This window comes from Phymastichus coffea, unplaced genomic scaffold (genome assembly GCF_024137745.1).
Source record: "Phymastichus coffea isolate CEN01 unplaced genomic scaffold, Cenicafe_Pcof_1.1 PCOF00193, whole genome shotgun sequence".
In the NCBI taxonomy this organism is placed as follows: Eukaryota; Metazoa; Arthropoda; class Insecta; order Hymenoptera; family Eulophidae; genus Phymastichus; species Phymastichus coffea.
Window position 1 is genome coordinate 118,246 of NW_026707004.1, and position 24,229 is coordinate 142,474.

A 24,229-nucleotide genomic window follows, 5' to 3' on the forward strand; every position below is an offset into this window, starting at 1 on the left:
GTAACAATAAAAAAATTAGACATAAGTAAACTTCACATATTAATTACTCATAAAAATATTCATTTTTAAAAACTATAACAGACATTATTGTACGGAGCTGATCCTCCTTCATTTTGTTTTTCTGCAGCTTTGCCTTGAAAGAGCTTTGGTAAATTTTTGAACACATGTTTGATTTCCTGACCAATTTTTTTCGCGGTTTTTTCAAATTTATTTTCAAAGTCATCAATTGGATTGGCTGCTTTCGATAGATATTCCAAATCCGGGATATCTTCTCCATAGTCTGCAAAATTGAACCGCATTAAAATAAATGTTGAAAAAAATAGTTTTTTAAAAAATAAACTATGTAATAAAAAAATTACTAACCAGGTGATCGCGTTTTTGGTACTACTGAACTCTTGGTAGCATCCAAAAATGAACCTGATGAGCCAATCACCTCTTTCGGCATTTCGTTTTCGTCTGTATTTTGGTCAACTGGATCGATAGAATCAGCTGATTTTTTTTTCGAATGGTACGCAGGTTTTTGCGTTTTTCTCTTCATTTCTTCTAGTATAGCCCCAATTTTCGATTCACCTGATGGCTCAGCACTAGCGGCTTTCGGATTTTCCGTATTCTCTTTGGCACCTGTTGATCGCAGCTGCAAAGGAGATATCTAAAAGAAATGTATTTACAAATCTTTAACTAGTTAAGTGAACAAATGAAGAATATATTTGATACGATTAAAAAAAAAGTTTAAACATTCAGAGTTCATTGCGTGCACTTACGTGTGTTCCAACTGGATTTAATGGAATTATTCTCTGGCCTGGTATTGGCGTTAGTTTCAAAGTCGTTATTGGTGCACGATGGGTAAGCGATGGCATAACTGAGATCTCTTTAGACAAAATTTTTTGTGGTAATGGCACATCTACTGTTTGGGGAACTGCCGTCAATGAATGCTGTAAAATCATGTCGTTTAAACGATAAAAAAATTGAAAAGATATCATTATTTAAAAGAAAGTTAATCCGAACCAAGAATTACCTGTAAGTTTAATGGTTGTTGCAAGAATGCTCCATAAAAAAGCGGCACACCACCGGGAAGTATTTGTGCATCGCAGTTGAAAGCCACTAATACGATAAATAGCTATAAATTGAAAAATAAATTAAATTCCGAGTCACTATAAGCTCAAATAAAGTTATCATTCCATTTTTCTTTTGCAGTTTGTAATTGTGATAATATTATATTACTTACGGTGTAATACATGGTTGCAGTCAGATTTGAAAGCTTAGTTGTTCACTATTCGGTCGCAATTGTCAGACTAACTGATTGTTGCTGCGATGTTCAGCACATCACATTAAAAAAAAATTCGTTGACGCCGAACTTTTTTGACAACGCAATTGCCGCAAGTATTTGTGTCAATGCAGACTCATAAAGAAACTCAAAAAACAAAAGTTGCAAAATTTCGAATAGAAGTCGGTTGCAAAAGGATTCCTCGTATATCCATAGAGTCTACTCTAACGTATCGTTCAGTGTCATATTTTTTAAAAAGTACTTGTCATCGAAACCAATTGAATACTTATAAAAGCAAATATTGTCGATTAATGTAACCTTTTCACGCGCTTAATAGCGCGTGCGTATACACTTTATGGTTAAGTAGGATTTTGAAAAGTATGTTAAATGTGTATGGGTTGAAATAACTGATGAGCTCATCTAACGTGGAAAGTACGGTAGACTGTTCGCAAAGTGTGAAAACGCTCACACGTTGTTTTAATTTTTCTACGCGTTAATTTTGCATTTCTACAAACAACTTCCGAGCATGCCTACATTTTGCGACACGTGAATTCAAAGGCCGTAACTGTAGATGAAAATTTTATCCTTTTAGACGTAACATAACCATTCAAACGCAACAAAAATTCAACTTGTCTCAATATTACTCTTCCTAAAATTCATTTCCATTTCGATGCCCAGTATTTTATCGATCAAAATTTAAACTTATATTTGCCCAGCTGTCGGTAGTCAAACGATTTCTCTCGTCACAAACGGCCAAGCTTTCGTAATTCACATCATCGAGCCTCCTAAGAATCCGTCGCTTACCCGCATTTAACTTATTTAAGCGCAAGCTCATATAGTTCGTGCTACAGCTTGCGAAACGTCGCCCGTGCAGAAGAATGCGCAACTGCTCGGTGAGTTCGTTGGCCGCTGACGTGCCCTGATTGTCTCGCGTAAGCAGCAGCAGTAGCCGTCGACTATACTGTCTTGTGCCGCTTCTTGCGCCGAATATCATCAGCTGCTTGACCATTAAGTGTTCATATATCTGTGTGTTTATGTGTGTGTGCGTGCATGCGTGCATGCGTATGTGCGTATGTGCGTGTTCGCGTATGTGTAAGGACCTGAATGAATAACTTTCACGTCGCTTGTCAGACGTTTCTTTGTGTAGTAGTTGTGAGAATTAGAAACATTTTTTTATAAGCAAGAACAGTCTCAGAATAATTACATTTGGTTGGTAAAGATTACTATTTACTGTAATTATGTCATATTTTTATTACATGCGAAGTCACATGTATTATTTTGACGGATCTTTCCAATTAAACAATTTTTTGTCCGCTAGTCACTGTGCGACCAATTTTTTAATCATACATGTGCGTTGGCGACGGTTGCGATATCCCTTGGCATGACTCGTGAAAAAAAATCGATGCCTTCACAACAGTACAATTCAATTTTCAAAGTGATTTTGCAATTTCGCATTCGAGATCGAACTGCACGTTTTGAAATAATTAATTACAGATCTCGCGGTCTTTTGTGTTCCAACGCAAGTAAGTCGATTTGCCTCTAAAAACTACTGTCATTGGCGCGATAAATTTAATTTAAATTGAATATACTTTTCTTTCTGTACTCCCCGCGCATCGTGACTCGGCGCGCGCAAACCATCGTCGTATTAAATGTCCGACCGTCGTAGCAAGGCGAGACAAGTGCAAAATTGACAAACAATGCGTTGTTTCGCAGCTTGCGAATAAGGTACGTGATGCCGGCGGCGCGGCTGACGCTGCGCGAGGAAGACGTAGTACGTCTGACCCTGGAGTTCCTTCACGGCCGGGATCTGCACATCTCGCAGCTGTCGTTGGAACGAGAAACCGGTGTCATCAATGGCCAGTACAGCGACGATGTGCTGTTCTTACGCCAACTCATCCTCGACGGCCAGTGGGACGATGTGCTCGAGTTTATCCAGCCACTCGAGACACTGCCTGACTTTGATATGCGAAGGTTCACTTATTCTATACTAAGGTGCGTATTTTTATCCTTGGAATAGTAATTTTATTGTTCATACGTGCGGAGTATGGAATTATTGCATAGTGATGGTGGTGTACGCATGAGGATTTCTGAATGTATAATGGATACCGACAGTTCTGCTTCAGCTTATGATAATTGAGCGGGATAGGAGATAAGTGAAAATCGATGTAGGTAGTTTTCTCGATGTTTGCTGATGCTTTGAGTGAAATTTAATTCCAAGCCTGCGTGACTGATGGTAATTGAATTGTGATGTGCGTTAACTGGTTAGAGGCAACAAAAAAAAAAACAAACAAGAAATCTGTACGAGTGAAAACCCATGCGTTTGAAAGTTTTCTAATAAGAAACAATGTTTTACAGGCACAAATACGTCGAGCTTTTATGCATCAAATCCGAGGCGAACATCATTGGCACGAGCACAAACGGCAGCGTCGACAACGCCGTGGAGGAAGTAGTTAAGGTACTGAGCGACCTGGAAAAATATGCTCCGACAAAGGAAGAATACAGCAGTCTATGTCTTCTACTCACGTTGCCGAGGCTCACCGATCACCTGCAGTACAAAGACTGGAATCCAAGTAACGCGAGGGTGCAATGCTTCCGTGAGGTACATCCTTTGGTGGAGAAATTTCTTCCTGGCGATAGAAAAAACAGCGATCCAAATCATCCGGTTACCGTGGCGAAAAACGACAGATTGATACAGCTGATCATCAAGGGCATTCTTTACGAGAGCTGTGTTAATTATTGCCAGGCTAAAGCTACTGGATCCAAAGAGAGCGAACAGGTACATCGCACGGTTCATCAAATCGGTTCATGAGTAAAAGAAAGGTAACGTTTTTTCGTAATTTTTAGGTGGAAATGAGTTTCTCAAGACTGCTCGACGGTTCAGTAGGATTCAGCGATTCGGATCTGAGTCTACTCTCTTGGCTGCAGTCCATACCGTCGGACACATTCGCAGTGCCGTTCGCTCAACGAACCCTCAATGTCGACGTTGAACGCTTGGAGAGGCCATCGCTCGAGACATCCTGGACGGAACATATGCTTATCACGCCGATCAAGCCAAAGACTTTCCCACACAATGCGATGCCTTTCTCAAGGCCACGATCTGCTGCCGATATGATGTCCCGTAGTCTCGTACCTGCACTCGAAGCTGGATTCAGCCCGAGAAGTCCGCAGTTAAAAAATATGAGTGTTCCTTCGGCTGCGTTGATGGCATTGTCGACTGGAGATATTGCTAATTCATTAATGTCGAGAAGCTCGTTTGCCAGCTTTCATCTCACTGGCTTCAAAAATAATAAGCTGATGAATACTAGTGTTGATAGGTACATTGAAGATAAAAGATACGATCTCGGAAAAGAATTAATGATGATGACTTTTAAAATGGTATATTTCAAATTAGAACCAAAATGAATGTCTACTGGCATAACTATGTTGCAATTCATTTATTTAGAATAATTTCTTCGAATTCACTGTCATCAACATAAGTCATTCATCCGATTTCGTCACAATCGTAAAAAGTACGTATCGGCATTTTTGTAAACAAAAATATTTCATTGCGTCGACAGGTTGTTTGAGAATGAGGGCGATGTATTTCTAAGTTCGAGTTACGCCGAATTCCAACAGCTGCCCTCGATACAAGAGGCGATCAATTCAACAACCCAGCCGACGGCACCGCCACGAACGAGGGGACACTCCAAGAGTCCGGAAGGTGGGCTTGGTTTCCTTTTTAAATGTGCGCTTGCAACACGAATAAAGAGAAAGGGATTGCAAATGCGAAGACGAGGCTTGTTATTAGAGTGACGAGTTCACTGCTCGAGGTTTTTCTGAATATAGTTTGTGGGAAAAGTTTGATGATTGTGCGTCATTTGTCTTGAAGGTGATTCTGTGGGAATTTTTTCCGACGTTACCATCTATATTTTAATGTCTACATTTGTCTTTAGCTGTAAACCGAAATAACAGTTGTTACAGGTAAAAATCAATTATGAGAACTTACTAAATTTCTTGAACGTTGTGGTAGTTATGTAAAGAGTGAAATGAGTAATGTAACTTTAAGTGTTATTGCTCTATCTTTTTAGTTAAGTAAATGTAAGAAAGATGCTTGTAGATGAAATAGGAAGATACACAAAGTAATTTTTACTTTTCAATGTGTTATAATGCAACGAGTACTCTATAAACAATTGAGCTATCTGGTTTATTAAAACCAATGAACTGCTAAAACTGAAAAGTTAAATCTTAATCTCTTTCAATTCGTACGTCTTACTGCTGTACATTTGCAATAATTTGATTGGTTAAAAAGTCAGTTTGCAGAATTAATTTCTTAACAATGTAAACCCTTTTGAGCAGAAACATTTAGTTAATTATGCGTGACGTTCCGAGAATATTTTGAGAATAGTAATGAAATATAATTCTCATTACCATGCTAAAAAATGAATCTTATTTAACAATTTTCAACTCGACATACACAACAGTTTGATTTTCGCTTATGAATATTATATTGACTGCACCATACAAAATTTTTTACTACAATTCATAAATGTCTGTGCTTGAAAGGATCTACGTAGTTGAGACATTGAATTCTACAAACCATTTAACCAATTAAATCATAATCTCGCTTTTAAGAAATATGAAACATAATAATCTAATAAATATTTGAACTTTCATTTATACATTTTTCAAATAAATCTTTGTATGGATAGTAGGTAGAATAAAACATTAAACTCTCTATAGGGGCGAAAGTAACGGATCCTTCAGCAGCCTCAACGCCAGAACGTCGCAATCCTGGTCGAGAATCGCCAGCTCCCTCAACGGCACGAAGTTCACGACGAGACTCGTTGGCCGACAGACCCACAGGAATAGTCGCAGGCAAAGTGGCCGAATCGACACCAATAAGGCCTATGATATCCGGTGAACAACCACTACCACAACAGCAACTGGAACAGAGCTTCAATGGTGATTTATTCAAGGAGTATCAGCGTCAAAAACAACGACTCCTAGAAACTTTACAACAAAAAGAACGGGAGAGGGATGAATTTATCAGACAAATGCCTGCACCACCAATTACCCCGCAAGCTATTAACAACATGTTACAAGCTGAAAGGTCAGTGGCGATTTTTTTTTAAGAAAGATGCCTGTAGATTAATTTTATGAAGAGCGCAAATTGGTGACGTTTTGAAATTTTAACAAAATGTGCACTTTAATTAACTGGCTGAAAATGCATTCGTGATTCCTCGTTTATCCTTCTCTGGCTTTAGTGTCGTACGAGGCGCGCTTTAGTTACCAGCGGTAGTGCGCGCTGAGTAGAGCATCTTGCGCACCAGAGGACTCTGTCGCTTGCTGTTTAGTTATTTGAAAATTATCTATTTGCTTGTTAAATAGGGCACTTATTGCGTGAGTTTCATGAAATATCAAGCACTGGTTCTATACACTTATTTGCGTCCAGACTTCTCAATTTATTTAAACGTTGATTTTCTTAAAAAATTATTTTCTTCTATTGCTTTAATTAATTCAGATAAAGCGTTCAGTTTACTAAATCAAACAAATTAAGACTAATAATAAAAAAAGAACTTTAAATCATTAATTGTCGAGCGTGAAAGCCCTCAGTATTTGCAGACTTGTATTGCGTGCGTGACGACAGTGACAGTCTCCGCGTATTAATACAATCAAAAGTTGAACGAAACACACGCAAGGTCACGATTCTTTTTGAATCGATTATTTACTGCTATAAAAAATTGAGTAAACATATACGTACGACGTTGTTGCACGCGGTTAAATGTGGGAATCGTCGTTATCGCAGTGCAGAACGAAGCTGCCTCGTAAACGTCTCGGTGAATGGGCTAAAATTATCACATGGCGAAATGTCAAGTACGCGAGTCTTTTGCTTGAGTCAAACACGAAATTTTTTTGCTGGAATGCATAAATCACTGACTTGAATGATAAAAATGTTGATAAATATGGAGGAAAGGGTTGGCTCGATAAAAATGAAATAGCTTTATGTTAATATACGTGTAAGCAAATAGTTTTTCGGGTACTGGAACAGTCAAACAGATGAAAACATTTATTTTTAAACGCATGTGCTGTATGTTACATTAGATGTCGTACGGCTTTTTATAATATACAGTCGTATAGTTCGATTTCTTACCTTCTTTATGGTAGCTTAATTTGAAATTTTTATCCTTTTACAATTATGATAAAGTTTTTTGTAACTTTTATTAAGTCAGCTTTGTTTACTCTCATAGTGGTTTTTCCTTCATGCGATTAGACACTAAAAAATTAACTTGTAGACACGCAAAAAATTTTGTTTTATTTCAAATTAGTGAAACGACAAAAATTTGTATTTCGCATAGGTAAAAAGCACAGGATTTTCGCTTCGTTGACATTCGATCGGTGACATTGTCTCGCTAAACCGGAAGTAAAGTACAGGAAGAACAAAGTCATTTTCGGCGCTAATAAAGCTCGTCATGTCCTGTTGCGGCATTACCGGGATTAGAGATATAATAGTGTTATGATTAAATTCTAATTCAGAATAATAGTGGAAAATGAAAAACCCCAATTGAGTAACAAGGTTAAATTCATTCGTAATCCGTCTTCTAATGCAGACTCTCACATGCATAAATCCTCGACAATCCGCAATTTATTACGCTTATTGACACTGGCGAGTACACGGCGAGAGCAAACCGGTCGATGATCTCTGTTACGCTTGAAGTACTGTTTCAAGTGCGTTATGGTAAGTGACAGTGCGTGTTTTATGACGTTGCTCGTAAGTCTATCTGAACATATTATAATGCTATAAAAAAAAATCATCGGAATTTCTCAGTTAGATAATTGCCCTCTGTATGCGGCATTCACATACCATTCATATGCCATCTGACAATTATTTACATCGAGTAATTTGCGCCAAAGCAGTAATCACTCGGGAGATTTATCATCGACGCTTGTTTTCATTGGTTTTACATAATTAGATTCGTGCTACCAAAACCATTTCGCAGAGAGCCACCAAGCGAAATAGCAGGTCTGTCGCGCAGTGGAAGATTCTTGGCAGTTTGCCCGAGACGCTCAAACAATGTCTTCCTGTCTGTCTTTATATTTGCGCCTTTTGTGGACTACAATGCGTTTTCACATACAGTAAATCTTCCCGACCCAACGCCAATGCATAAATATCGAAAGGAAGCAACAATCACCGTTTTTATACTCGCTTGAGGCTAATTACGCTACTCGCAACGAGTAGGCGGATATCGTCCAGTTCGCAATGCACCTGCCATCCTGCGCGGACAACTGCGGAAAAATTTGCGCGCGCTGCGGCGGCTTTTCATCGCGACGGCGCGTTTACTTTCAATGCCGTTCCGGTTTTACTCCTCGCTGTAATATTATTGCGCTTCACGGATTCGCCCATTACGCGTCGCTCGCGGAGTTACCCTTTTCCATTACCTCTATCAGCGAGAATAAAACTTTTTTGTAAATTGGGTCGGCGCTGAGTGGGAATTGCGATCGTGGAAACGTAACTTTCTTATCTCGTGTGTCGATTTCAGAGGCATGATTCACCGTGGCCGATTGAAAATTCCATTTTTTTTTTTTTTCATCGCGATACAGCCACACGATCCTTTCACTTTAATTTAAGCCTCGACAACACGGAATCCTCGTATTTTAAAATAAGTAGCGTCAAAGTCTGCTCGACAATCGCCAAGCAAATAAAATCAACGCAGTGCTCTTACTCGCGCGATAATTCCACGAAGGCGGCTGTGGGTGGATGGTGAGGCCGCGCGACGACGAGATTTTTCTTGCGCATTCTCGCGCGAATGCTCAAAAGTTTCGAAGCCAGAACGATGAAATTGCGAAATCTCACGTGCTGCGAGTTCGTTGGACTCTCGGGCGTGCATGCAGTTGCGCTGAGAGAAGGGCGAAACGATTACCATATCGCTTTGTTAAAGCATTTCTCTCGTTACATTTTCTTTTCGTGCTGACGAGCTCGTAAGCTTTCTCTATGTACACCTGGAATGCCCGTCGGCGGCTCATTACGACGCATTAATTCAGCAGTATTCATTGATCGGGAACTTTTTTTCTTTGGATGTTTCTTAAACGCGATTGTTGGTAATTTAATGGTTGGTGAGCAAGTGAAATTTTATTTCCACGTGGCGTTCATTGCCTTTGATGGGTTTCATTGTTGCGTTAGACTGTTTTGATTTACATGAAAACATACCGCTCATCACATCGACGTTTCATTTTGCTAAGGAGTTCTAGTTTGAAGAATTACATTAGACGTCTTAATACTACGATGTGCATAACACCAGCGCTTTGTTACAGAGTCTAATCAGTGTCACATAAAAAACAATAATGCCGTTCACCTCCGAAACAAAAGAAATGAGGAATATGTAATGCCAAGCCTGCTCACAAAAGACGAATTCTCTTCAGTCGACGAATTCCAAGATAACCGAGGAGAAAAAGTATATATACGGCGGAAGCTGTGTCCGGGAGTTATTTTCGATTATACACCGCTCTCTCTCTCTCTCTCTTTCTCTCTCTCTCTCTTTCTCTCTCTCTCTCTCATTCTCTCACTCTTTTTCTCTTCTGCAGGCGAAGCTTTAAAGGGCCTTGACTCTCTCGTTAGAATGCGCGCGTCTTTTCGTGCCGCGCGCGCGGGCTTTCAACGACTCTTCTCACACGCGCTCGTTGCTGAGAAAACGCAAGAGGAGAGCCGTCATTCCTTTTTACAATTATCGATCAATTTCGTCGGAAGTTCCTCTCAGAAAAAAAAAAATCATTCCCACGCGTATATACACGTACCGCGACAGGAAGGAAACTACGAGTTACCTCGAAGCAATCGTACTCTCCGCGCTCCGAGCCGAGAGAGAAAGAGAGAGAGAGAGAGAGAGATGACCAGAAAATTATCGTGCGCAAGTCTGCAAAGCTTATAGTTTCGCGCTCGGCGTAGAAAAGGTATAACGGGGCTCGCCGCAACGCTCTCACACGCGACAGCTGCGAGACGCCTCTCGCTTGTCTCTTCCTATGTACGTATATTTTTTCCCCCCTTTTCTCTCTTGTTACGTCCTCGCACGAGGCGTCGTTGTTTGCACTACTCGCAGGAATTTTCACGTAGCGCACTTTATCGAATAGTACTCGAACGATCCGGCGTCGCGTTATGCGAGCGATCCTACGTAATGGCACAGCGCGCCTCGATGAACTTAGCCCAATGGTTGTATACGAGGGAGTCACCGTTGCGGAACGCGCGTGTATATATATCGCGATCGAGAGAAATAATGACGGGTGAGGACGCTGCTCGTCGACGCCTCGAGTTCGTCGACAAGCTCTTTACTCTTCCGACGATTCGTTTGATTGGCAAACCAGAGCTCGACATCTCGACCTCTGCTTGCCGTGAGAGGAAAACAAAGCGAAATCCATTCGTTATCGACCAAACGATCGTCACGTCGTCATACAAAAAAAAAATAACAAAAAGGTGAAGAAGCAACCAACATCGCTCGTTCGAGCACACGGTCACATTGTTGAGGTCGCACCCAGAACCGAAACCCCTACTACGAGCCTTCGCTTGCCTGGGTAGCATAATGGTAGCACATTGCACGCGAGTGCGCAGCAGCAGCAGCAACGTGAGCATGCAACCGACAGAGTAAGAGAGAGAGAGAGAGAGAGAGAGAGAGAGAGAGAAGGAACGTTAGAGAGAACGCGCTTTAGTCGTCGACCGAACGCCGCGCGCTCAAGGCATCGTCATCTCCCTCCGTACATATTCGTTCGTTTATTTACCGTCGTATCAATGATGCTTCTAATTGCGCTGCGATGAGCGAAGATGATGTATCACAAGCCAACAGTGCCGCGGTTTCGTATTGCCGAGCGTGTCAGCGTGTCTGTCAACCCTCCGCGATCGGCCAGTCAGCAGCATTATCAGGCCAATGGCCATCAGCATCGTACCAGTTATCGTAGTGTTGGGAGTACCACGCCGCCGTGCGCGAACCGGTAAACAATACCAATTGCTTTTTCTTTTTTTAAAAGAAGTTTCAGTGGCTTTGATCTTTGTGTGTGTGTGTGTGTGTATATGTGTGTATGTACGTGACATTGCAGTTCGCTCGTCGAGTGCATCAATTAGATTCATTGGCGAATCAGACAGGCTAATGCGTATTAATTAATTGATGTGATCAAAGCGGGACAGGGATACTTTCAATTAACGTCGCAGACTCAGTGGCGAAGATCGAAAGTTACGTCTTATTCATTGGCCCGCGCGTTTTATAATGGAATAGATTAGATTCAACAGCGACTGTTTGTGCTCGAGATGACTGCACCATATATTTGAAACGTACATTGAAAATCGTGGCTCATCGACTCAGATTAGTCTGTCGTTTTAAATACAATCAATTGTAATCACCTTTCCTTAGCCAACCATTTTCTTAAAAAAAAATCGCATGCGTTTTGTTTTCTTCATTTAATAAGATATAATTATAGGTGTGAGTATTTTATGATAACGTTCAATTTGAGCGCAATCATCAAAATGATAAGTAACAATCAAATGTTGATCGAACAAAGCTTCTCTATTTATCCCCGACGAGGTAACGCCTCGAGTTAACAAAATTAATCCTGAAAAAACAATCGTCGCAACGAAACTCGTTGTAAATTCGCATTTTCACATGTTTTACAAGCCAAACTCACATAGTCGTCTGCCCTTTGTTTCAATTTCAGCATAAAGCAACCACTGAGTAAAGGACAATCGCCAGTTCACTCGACGACACCGGGCGCAAGATCGGGAGTACAGTCGCCGAAACCCACGGCTAACGGCTCCGATCAGCTGACGTGAGTTGCGCAACGGCTTATCTCTTTTCTTGTTTTACGGTGTAATTGCGAGTTGCACGAAAAGTACAATAAAAAACGCCAAGTCAGTGGATTTCGCTATCTTGTGTGCACAACTCTTCTTTTTTCAGGCGGCAAAACTCTACGTCGTCGAATTTCGAGCCGAAAACACACGAGGGGCATTATGACATCCTCAAACCGTACAAGGTGAGTTTATCGATTGTTTGCCGTTTGAATAATGGTAGGATCGTGGGTAGTTTGGTTGGTGTATCTACTCTCGTGCGAGCTCCAAGTTTTGCCGAACCGTTAGAGCAAAGTTGTTTGGCGAAGTTTGATTTTCACGTGATAATATGATCGCGTGATTATGATTGAACATTGTAACGCCTGCAAATTATTTGTTTTTGCGGAAAATCATTTCCTTCTCGGCGTGAGAACGAGGAATAAACCGGCGCAAATTCCGCCAGAAATTGCAAATGAAAGACGATGTGAAACAATGCCAAAAAGTGATTTCTGTAAAGGTACCATAAATAATATATCAAATTGCAGAAGTCGAAACGTCGAACGCTAATACGCAAGCTTATCTCTGGCAATTCCCATATGGCGATAAAGCATGAAATTGCGCTCGCGCAAAGGTGAAAACACTCGCTGCGATTTACAGTTTACTTGAGCGAGCGAGTGGTCGAACTTGAAAAATCGTTTGACTTCACTTTCATGCTTCTATACGGTAGTGGTCGATACATCGTAAAACTTTTCATTATACTCGCTTTTATAGCGCTCCTCGTTGATTAGATTTTAATTGATTACATTGGCGTTAATTTTTCCTTAATCTGTCGATTATTCTTAAGAGTCTGTCATATCTTTATCTTGGGCAGCAAATTGAGACGTGCCGGCAACGAGTAACTCGATTACGGCAATTGCTTTTCATCGATGGCTCCAGTAGAAAGAAAATACGCGTAAATCAATAATATAGATACGTGTCCGTTGTTACTTCCGTTAATGATCCCCAGCACCGGTAAACTCTCAGACGGCAAGCGAGCGCGAATGCCCGTAGTTTTTCAATCGGTGGGCAGGCGATATGTACGATACCCAACGCGAGAAACTCCCAATTTTGTAAAAAGAGAAAGGAAAAAAACACCGGCCACCCACGACGTACGTGTTTCGGATTCACGGCATGTGGAACTGTCTCGAGCGAGCGACTCAATCAACAGAAAGAGTTGATTTTTCAAGCGCCTCGGGTGCGAGAGAAGATCTTTATCGATGCGATAGTTCGTGAGTAACTTTACAAATTCCGTACCGTGCGACAATTTATAACGCGAGACGCATGATATTCGTGATTTATCGGTAATTTTCTCATGATTTACAGGCACGCAACTTTATTTCATGCTAAACCTTGTTACGTGAACGGGTCTTCCGAAATTGGCTAATGAGTCTGAAGAAAAAAAAATTGTGTATTGGTAAATCTTATCTGAAATTACACGAAATTCCGATGACGCTCTCTAACTAATGCAAAGTTAAATCCGTATTTTACTCATGAGAAATGCAATCGTCGCCGTTTTAATTTACAATCAGGCTAAGGACGAGAGGAAAAAAGGCATTTTCAAGGCTTCCGCCACGTGATTACGCGCCTTGCTTATACACACGGTTTTTCCAGAAGTCGCGCGTATGTTCGCCAAAAATTTTTTGCTGTTCTCCGCGTTTGGCGTGCCTAGCAATGGGTCACGGATAAACTCTGTCGCTGTTAGAGTTGATTCATACTTTATGGAGATACGCGATGACGATAACGTCACTGGTCCTATGCGATGGCAATGTCGATTAAATGGCGCGTGTGTGGGGATGTAGGTGTCTGCGTCATAACAATTTGAAAGTTATATGGTTTGCGTTGATTCGACGTATGTAAATATAGCAAGTTAGTCGGCATGACAATCGAACAAGAATTTAAAGGTTTTAATTTGCATACAAAACTACCGTTGAGCGATCATTTTTCAGTAAATTCGACAAACTGGAAAACGCTTCTCAGTTTTTCTCGATTCGATGTAGCCTTGCTAAAAATCCTATGAAATCTCGCAACACTAATAAGAACAATATTCAGATATCCGTAGAAAAAAAAAAGTAGCTTCCTACAGCACGTCGGCAAACTCGACAGTGGCTTGTTAATTCAGTGTACCAACGAGAAATTGTTTGCGTCGAGCCAACATGGCAAAATTACCACTTGAAAAGCGCCGTCGCCTCCGTGGACTTTTCTGCACGACGACGCGAATGAAAAATCCGACGCCAAACACGCGATGCAAAGAGCGCGCTATTTTTAGGCTCTGATGAGGATTCCGCCCACGTGAGTCTCTTAGGGGCGCAGCTGATAATGTAAACAAATATCCGATGCACTTTTTGATAACGGGCACGATGCTTTTATTAAAGTTTCATTGAGGAGATGAACTTGCGCAATCTCGTGTTGATTGCCGATTGTTGCGGCCTTCAGGAAGATATCGAGGTTGTTGTGTTTCTGGTTTGACGGCGAGTCAGTGAACCGGGTAATATTTATAAATTGATTCGACGCGATCGGGCGCGAAAAATCGATCGTAAAACGAAATGTAGCTCGTAAAAGAATAGAAAAACGAACAGATTAACTTAATTAATTTTTTTCTTTCAATTTTACGATCAGTCATTTTTTCGCGATAGTTTTAAATTGAATTCTTTTCTTTTTCTTTTTTTTTTCATATTCTTTGTTTATAAATCCAATGAAAATCTTTCGTCGCAAAATATACTGCGACCGTTTGCAAGAATGTCAAAAGCCATTTCATCTCAACTCTTCAAACGCAAAAAAATGTTCCATACAGTTGATCTTCAACTCCGCGATCGCGAAGCTCTGTCTTCTAATGTAATCAAGATTAGCGCCGGCAGTCGTTTGTCCATTGTACAGCCGGCCGGCTTCGCCCCTCACCAAGGTGAACTGGAATCGAATGCACGAGCGTACGCAGCATCGTCGCCGCCACGTGGGCGCTCCGCAGGTAACTCGATCGTCGTGCGTGCGCATTTCATGACGTTGCGATGCGCGTGCTTGCATCTTCATTCTCTCGTTCTTGTCGACGCGGGGAGGAAGCTCAGCCGTGGATTTTTTCCGACGGAAGTGGATTTTGAGATTGATGCATGTTCGATGTCATTTTTTCTTTCACGGCAACGAATATTCTTTTAACGAAGAATTATCTTCGTTTGTTCGATTAGTTACGATTAATTACGCCAGTGAAACAAGTACTTGAATCAATTGACTGTGGAGGAATATAAGAAATCAATATGCCAACTGTTTCATTATTGCGTGTACAATTGAAAAAAAAATCGTGAAATTGTTTACCATCCGTTCAATTTGTCAATCACTGGAAACGCTATTTAACTTAGCTTCCAATTAAGATACTCTTAACATCTTAGTCAATCTTGGAAGACAAATATTTTTTCTTATCGTCCAATTCGATTGATGTGCAATTCCTCAAATTCGCTGGCTATTCCAATTTAACTGTGACAGAAATAGAAAGAGAACTCCTAGAAGAAAAAGCCAAACGCGATTATGTAACGAAACCAAGTCTGCGACGCGTAAGTCGATGCTTGTAATGTTGCCTATACAAATCCATTTGGAGTTAATTGCAAACTGAGGTAATGGAATACATGTCCGTAACAATTGGTTCGCTTAAGCTTCGGAATAATTAAGTCGTCAGGGTCGCACACACAATTTCGTCGGTAGCTAAACGCGAAGCTTTTTTCTTTTTCAGTTTGTCGATCTCTCGAAGTAGGTTGTAACATGTCGCTACTGGACGATCGTTTGCGCAGCTGCGCAGGCTTAATCGTTCGGCAAACGGTGATTCAAATTTATTGTTTTTATGAGCGCCGATGAAATTCGTCGCACGTTTTGTGGACAAAAAGACAGACGTGGCTTAAAAGAGTACAGCGTATTCACGCCCTCGCGCTGATTTCCAGTTGTCGCCATGCCCAAATCGTTTTGAAAGCCAATTTTCGTCGACTTTGGCAAATGTTCCAATTGTTATTTGACTCCTTCGCAGGAGCAGACGTGGCCAGTCAAAATATTTTCTCGCTCGTAGCCGTATACGAATTTGCCACTCGGCGAGCAGGCTTTCGCGACTTCAACGAGCGGCGTGTCAGTCAAAACTCTGCTTACTTTATTCGCTATCGGTCACGAACTCGAGTGATCTCGTCGATGCGTACTTTTATAATTAGGGATGTGAGATAAAGGTATTTTTCGTTGCGACGTGAACTTATATAATTAGCCGAACGAATAATTTGACAAATCCGGCAGTATTATTTCAAAGTTGTGTGAAATTTGGATTTTCTCGTGGTGAAATGGAAAATTTTATTACAAAAAAAGTGTCATGAAGCATACCATTTGGAATCGACTTGAAAAATCGAAAATGAAATAAACTTTATCGAAAACTCGGGTAACGTATTTTATTGCAGACAAAAGCCCAGCAGCTCCATCTGATTTCCCACGAAGAAAATTCTTCCGACACGTACTAATTGTCATTCCAAGCCATGCCTTTGCGAATAGGCGCGAGCAGGCAATTAAAGCGTCTCGTCGGTAAAACAGCCGCAGATCAAAGCTACGTTTGTGCGCGCGCGAGCAGAACGAGAACGCCTTTTTTCCTCGATACGGAAAGACGATCTTGCGTCATTATTTGGACGTAACACTTTTCGACGCGCACTCGCAATGGCACAGTGGCAGCTGTTGCTGCTGCTGCTGCTGCTACACCTCCACCGAAAATATAAAGTAGAGTTGCGTCTCGTCACCTTGCGCTTAATCACAATAAGCCGGTTACGGTTATTAATCGACCGAGGCGTGCTGCAAATGTCTAATTTATCGTGGAAAGAAAATACCAGCAAGAAGGAATCTCCGAACTTGACATCTTTATACGTGTTCTCGATTGTAAAAACGAGCATCCTTCGACGCATCGCGCTCGAGCATAAATCAACTTGCATCTGTGGCGCAGCCAGAGAGAGAGAGAGAGAGAGAGAGAAAGAGAGAGAGAGACAGAGAAACGTCAACTGTCATGCCTTCATACACGGCGTGCGCTATATTCGCGAGCTGCTGCTCAGACTTTCTCTGAATAAACATAGGAATGGTATTCGCGTGATGTATGTTGTACGCGTGAGTTTTCGACAACACATTTTGCGACCGATCGATCACTAGTATGTAAGTTTCCTTTGAAAATCTAGCTAATTAACATGACAAATGTAGTATTTTTTCTCGGCTTGAAGTTGTATGGACGATGACTATTCAAAATGGAAATTGAGGCTCTTTTAATTGATGTATTATCGTAGAGACATCGAAGGCAATTCAGCGGGGAAGTCAAAATTGCCCCTCCCTCGCCATTGTCTTCCCAATGCGCCAAACAATCGCATCGTGTCGTCGAATTGTACATTTGATTGGGCCACTCATGAGCCTCAATGCGACTCGCTGGCCAAATCCAAACGACAGGCGTTCTCTGCTGAAGAAATCGAAATCTGCACTAAAGTGCATAATGTGCCAGGGTCGTTCTCTCTTGATTTCCCACGTGAGTGCATTTTAATGCAAGCGAGTTTCGCGGAGCGCGCGCGATCGCAACGACACAAACCTATGAGTTTGACCTAATATGGAGGGTCGGCTCCCCGCTTTTGCACCAGCAGCACGCGAATGCCGAGCGCATATATATACGCACGACGAGAATCACATGGTGGGGGAGCAGGCAAACAGACTATTGCTTTTGCTCTCTCGTTCGCGCGCGCGACTTTGACGTGCCGTGGGACCAGCAGTTACTCCGCGGACGTGTCTTGAGTCAGCTGCTGCTTTGCTCTTTTTTTTTCTCTTTGAACACGTTATTGTCCTTCGGGTACGGCCAACGAGGTGCGCGAGTGTTGTACTTTTTGCGTTTATCATTTGCTGATTTCTTGTCGCTGGAATTGTCCGTTCCAAATATAATTGATCGTTGAAACAGTTGTTCGAGATAGGCCGACATTGAACTGGATTGCAACTTGGCAGTCGTTTACGTTATTTGTTACAGTCATTGAACGAGTTTTTTTGAATGTTTATCCTGATCCGTTTGATTTAGTGAAAGTTATCATTCTTTGTCCATACAAGCATATCCATATGAATTAGTTTGTTTAGTTCTCTTTGCTGTATCTAATTAATAATAAGTTCCACGTGTAAAGGTTTTTCGTAAACTTTATAAATTTAATTTTCCAAATTACACTCGAACTGCAAACCTTTACGACGACAGCTCACTCGGAAACATCAAACGTTTCAGAAAAGTGTTAATCAAAGCTCGATGTAACTCTCTCACCGGTGCCATAAAACCCATAAAAAAGAAAAAGAAAAAAGCCCCGCAGCAATGTCACCACCCAGTTACCAGCAGCAAGCTGCAATAAAGCGCTTGGAGGCATTATTCAGCGACGTCAGTCTGGATCATCAGCGCAAACCACGAGTCGTTCGTATCGAGACGAAAGTCGATCGCTGTTGCGAAATCCACGGCAGCAAGTACAAGGAGAACTGTGCGTTTCGTCGCAACACGCCGTCCCCGACGATCGTCACGACCACTTACACACCGACGATCCGTCGCGGATTTCTGAACGTGCCGCCGTCGCCGATAAAGAAAGACGCCCATCCGTCGACATTTGCCAGCAGTCTGAGGAAAGACCCTTTAGGATCGTCGGCGAGCTCGATCAATTGTCAGCACAAGATACCGATCGGCACATCTGCAACTTCACCTCGCCGCGGTTCGACGAGTTCGCTCAAGAAATTCGATTGCAATGCACCCTCGCGACGTGAATGCGCTGCTAAATCGTCGTCGCCACAGCTGAGCAGCACGGCTAAGATTCGCGAGAGATTGTCGTCCACAGGAGATCTCAGTATCCGAAGTAGCAGCCCGAAAAGCGTTGCCTTCAAGGTCGGCTCGCTGAGTAATTTGGGCAAGGATACGAGAATGTCGTCGTCGCTGTACGGCGCTCGCAAATTCTCGGCCGATTCTCTGGAGAATCTGCACAAGAGACACTCATGGGATCCAACGAGAAGGGGATCGTCAGGGTCGTCCGGTGGTTGGGACGATCCCATCTGGGAGGAGAATGACTATGGTACCAGTGTCGATGAGGTATACAAAGCTTCTTTCATGCGACGATCCTGACTCGTCGGATTAGATTTCAAGACGTGGCGGTTTTCACACATGACGAGCGTGGATAATGTGGATGACATTTTCAGAGCACTACGTGCTTGCAACACCTTCGCTTTTACTTGTAAACTGACATGCATTACAATATATGTATCGCGCGATTCCCAGAAAGTAATAAATCCATGCATCGATAAGACGTCCAAATAAAACATGTAGGTCGATTGATAGAAACGAACCGACAGAAAAGAAAGGACCACTTCGGATGCACTCCTTAAACCGTGTAATGAAAGCCAATTGTAAAAGACACACGCAGCGGCTAATTTTCAATTCACCTCGTTCCGATCAGCGAAGAACATGAAAGTGTCGAATCGAGCTTTATTTTTATAGCCGATGTGCCTTGAATTACATAATTAACCGCGTCGCGTGTGTGCGGATCTTTTGTTCATTCTTATGAACGAGACTCTCCCTACACGCATGAGTCATACAGCGCCGAAGCTGCCTGCACTCGCGCGCCACAGACAATTGTATCTGGCGTATCTTTCGCTCTTTCGTGGCGTCATCGGTATGCCGGCGCTCTACTCCTTAGTCACACTCGTCTCTCAACTGGTTATTATCCTTACCGGCTCTCCGCGCGGCTCTGGCTTCCTTAACGCCTTAACGCGTGAGAGTCTCTTGTTTTGACAGCTCTTGTTAGAAGCTAAACTCGGTTTTACGGCTTTGGACCATTGTGCCCCTCGTCTCTTCTCTTTCCTGCTCGACGAGCAGCCTCGCGTTGGTGAAATGTCGGTTCTTTTCTGCGCTGTCTCGACGCTTTTAATAAAGTCGGCGGAGATGCACGTGATTCATTGGGCGCAACGCGAGGAATCTCGAGCACGAGCTGACGTAAATTTCAAGTCTCGGCATACCTGGAATATCCGATGTGTGAAATATCACCATCGTTTATCGCCATCATCCACTTCGCTTTCGACGAGAAACGGGAGAGGGAGTGGAGAAAAAAGCTTGTTCCACGCAACCAAAATAAACTTGAAGCGATCGATCTCCGATCCCAGCGTAAGATCGAGTGCTTTCAGCTCTTAGCAGCGCGCGCAATTAGAGAGAGAAAGACAGAGAGATAGCTATAAACAGTCGGCGCTTGGAGAATCGGCACGCGATACCAATTACGAAAGCCGCCCAATGCCGCCTCCTTTCTGTTTCTCACTGCTGCTTCGGCGCAATAAGGGCGACCTTCTTTGCGCGCGAGAAAAACCGGTTTTCGGCATTGTCATCCTCGACTTCGTGTCTTTTTTTCTTTTTCTTTTTCTTTTTTTTTTGGTTTTTCGTTCAACTCTTCGATCATGCGTAGGTGTTTGGAATTTCCAAACGCTAAAATCTTGTCGACAGTCGTAAAAATTAATTGGACTTTCAAATAGCCGCGACTCGTTATGGATACTCCAATGGATTTTCTTTGTCTTCGTCGTCATTTGACTCATTAAATTTTGGTCTCTTTCTTGGAATTGTCGTTGTTAATCGGCTGTTATTGAAATGGATTGCGATTGCATGCCGTGTCCGAATTCTAGTTGCATGCTTTTTTGAATAATTTCAATGGATTCACGAAAATAATCGTCGAAGAGTTCGATATTGCGCTTTCATTTTCATGATTTTTCGAAGGAAAATCAGAGAGAAAAATTTGCATCCAATGATATTACGAAGTCATTGCAGTTTGCATCTGGCATCGATTTATCGCATTTGCACTTATTATATCGTCGAGTATCATAATTCGCTTTAAGTAGACAGAGTTCAATAAAGCGTACTCTGCGTGTTTACACACTTGATAGTCCATAACGCAAAAATAATTTGCTGCATCAACATAAGCCATCTGGCGATGACAATGTCTTTCAAAAAAAATAATCGACGTCTCGCAAACAAACGACATATATGAAAAAGTTCCATCGCTGATAAATCAGAATCGAAAACAGCTTTTGTCAATTTGATTTCCTGACAAACACCCACACGCTCGAATAGTTGTTTTTTTTTTCCTCCTCTCTTCGATTGTCAACTTCGCATCCTCGCGCATAGTCCCACGCGAGTCTCGATATGGTGATCGCACGCAACTGGCCGAGATGAATGAAAAAAGAAATCGGATAAATACGCGAGAACAAGTGAGAACGCGCGTTATGCGCGGAGTTGCGTCACGACGAACATCAGATTTCACGGACGACGCGTAACCTTGGAGAAATGGACAGACACATTTCCAAAAAGGGTACCGAAAAAGGGTTAAGAGCAAATCATCGACAATTTAACACATATAAATACCCGTATTCGTTAAAGTAAAGTTTATTTTTATGTGAATTACGAGGCGTAGCACAATTCGATTGTAATATCGGAATATTTGAGGCAGTAAAACGTAAGCGCCGATCATTTTTTGAAAATTGTATCCTGTATATTACAGGAAATAAAAAAAACAGCGTCGGCATGAATTTCAAATAGTAGCGTTATGCTCGATCGCGACTCGCGATAAGAGGCAAGGAGGCGTTTTGCACGTTCAACTCGGTATGTAGTGGCTAACGTGACTGCTGCACGCCTATGCGAGACTCTATATATGTATTTATGCACTGGCAACAGATGTGCATACACTTCGAGTGAATGAACTTGACTCGATGAATCGTTTCTCAGGCTCGTCCTGCGTGTCATTTCAACTTGCAAGTAGAATAAATTTTTTGAGGGATGTCATTTGCTGGTATGTAGAAGACTGTACAATTTGGCAATGTTAGCTTTCGTCAAATTACTCTTTTTTAATAGTTTATTATGATACGTTGTCGATGTATGTTGATCGACAATTACTGTTCACTCATGGAAATTGGAATAGATGTCAGTATTCGATACACGTACGAGTAATATTTTTTAAAAATGTAAATATCTCGTCGGTTCATCTGCAATGACGTTTTCTTTTTATCAATCGTCGCATAGTAGTAATCTGCTTGAACATTGCTCAATGTTTAGTAAAATCCTTCTTTCGTTTCACTATATCCAAATACGATTTGATCGCCAACTCACATAAACCTATACTTTCAATTGTGAATTATTGAAATATCGCACTGGTATTTAAAATTCCTTGAGGTATAACTTTATAATTCGATATATTTGCTAATTCAACGAGTGAAATTGTGCATAATGAAGACAACAAAATTTACCGTGCCTGTCACATTTGCAAGGTTAACTCAGGCGCAACGCTCGAGTGTGAATACCGAGGAGTAAAATATTTAATTACCTGGTGAAACATTGCCGTCTGCTGCGCGTAGTTGAGAAACTGGCGACTCCGACCAACTGCAGTACTATTCGGCTCGCCGTATGACGTTAGAAGAAGAAAAAGAAGGAGAGAACAAAACGGTCGACTCGCGACAATAACGAGCGGCAGTTCAGCCGTAAAAGAGTCGGCATTATTTTGCCGTTACACTTGCACAGAGCTGATCGATCGATCGTCGACAATGCACCGGCGTCTTTCCCGTTAACGAAAATTGACGAGCTCTCGCAAGGTGCAAGATCGGCCCGCGAAACGAGCGGTACGCGCGCGTGGGTTGCGGATCCTAATCTCTTCGTCGGTAACTCTGACTCGCGCTTACGTCTCCGACGAAGCTTCTCTCTCTCTCTCTTTCTCTCTCTCCACCGCGTTGTAAATAACATCTTTTTCCAAACGAGTATGCGCTCTCTAGTGTCAAGGAAAAGGGAATAGATTTATGGTCTGGTTATGAATATTCCAATCGTCGATTCTTGGAAAGGACGCTCGTCGCTTTTCACACAGCTTGTCCGAAAAATTGCCTGCGCCTCTCGCTGTCGCGGTGCGGAAGGAAAGTCCGCAGTTGCCGGGACGCCGATAGTAATTAAATTACAAGTTCTAAATCCGCCCACAACGGCGGCAAGAGTCATACGGAAGCAGGCGCGAGCGTTTAGCTTTCACGATTGTGCCGTAAAAATATGCGAATAAAGAGACGAGCGCCAGCTCCAACCAGCCCATCCGCGAGCGCGCAACGCAATTACTTTCCCCTCGCCGAACGAAGCTCAATCAGCCGTATCGATCAAATCTCTTGAACGTCTTCGTGAATATTCACAGCTTCGCCATTGGGAGATAAGCTTGACTTTCCCATTTGTCGTCGGAAGGGCCATTGTGACTTTGATTCTCAGGTGCGAGTGTTGCACAAAACCGTTTTCACTCGGCGCTATCGCGATCGACCCCTCGTTCGAAGAAGACAACTTCACATAAGAACTTTTTCCTCCGACTAATTGGCCCGCTGCCTCGTTACTCAACCCGCTGCTGCGCGCGTTCAATGTGCTTTTGTTCCTGAATTACAAATAAGCATTTTTACGAGATCGCCTTGCTCCACGCCGAAACCAGCCTCTGAATCACACGGGCACCGATCGCGTTGTGGAAGCGCGTCGAGAATCCAAATAAGGATGGCCTATCGGGATAATAACCATAACAAAAACGTCCCTGTCCGAGCACACGAAAAACGAAGCCTACACCGTATGCGCTGCTTGCGCAACCGTCGAGTCCGTATAGACTTCCTTGACAATCAATAGAGCCGCGCATGTAACAAGCGCAAGATAAATCACAGACAGGCACACGCGCGCACGCGCGACGTGCGAGCCTCGGAAGAAAGGTTATACCCCCCACCTCCCCCTGCGCCGTGGAAAAAGGCCCCCTCCTTTTATTGAAATGGAAAGTTGTCTTCTACCGGGCGCCACGGCAAACTTGGCCAGACCGTCTCTACCGCTTGAAGCTTCCAAGTATCTTCTCAAGGGCTTGCATTGTTTTCTTGTTTCTACTTTTCTTTAGTTTTTTACGTTGGTGATTCGACAAGTTTTTGTGTGTGTGTGTGTGTTTTGTGCGCGCGATAAAAAATGCGCGATTTGCCGTACTTCAATGATAAAGAGCTGCCGGAGCTGAAGAATCTCGTGAAGGGCCATCCGAATTTTTGCGAGCAGCATGATCGCTCGGTAATTTTTTAATTTTCCACAGTTTCACACATGACGTTCGTAATTAGTCAAACTCAACTTCATTAAAAACTTTCGCACCCAT

General features: G+C 42.4%; 1 protein-coding gene across 1 annotated transcript in view; it reads left to right on the forward strand.

Moving 5' to 3' along the window:
- LOC131673750 (WD repeat-containing protein 47) overlaps positions 1-24,229 on the forward strand; it is a 55,132-nt gene that overhangs the window by 11,797 nt on the left and 19,106 nt on the right. Inside the window, 7 exon segments of the mRNA XM_058952005.1 lie at positions 2,978-3,256; positions 3,620-4,040; positions 4,109-4,578; positions 4,822-4,964; positions 5,984-6,353; positions 11,933-12,043; positions 12,172-12,247. Coding sequence (XP_058807988.1) covers positions 2,978-3,256; positions 3,620-4,040; positions 4,109-4,578; positions 4,822-4,964; positions 5,984-6,353; positions 11,933-12,043; positions 12,172-12,247 — 1,870 coding nt within the window.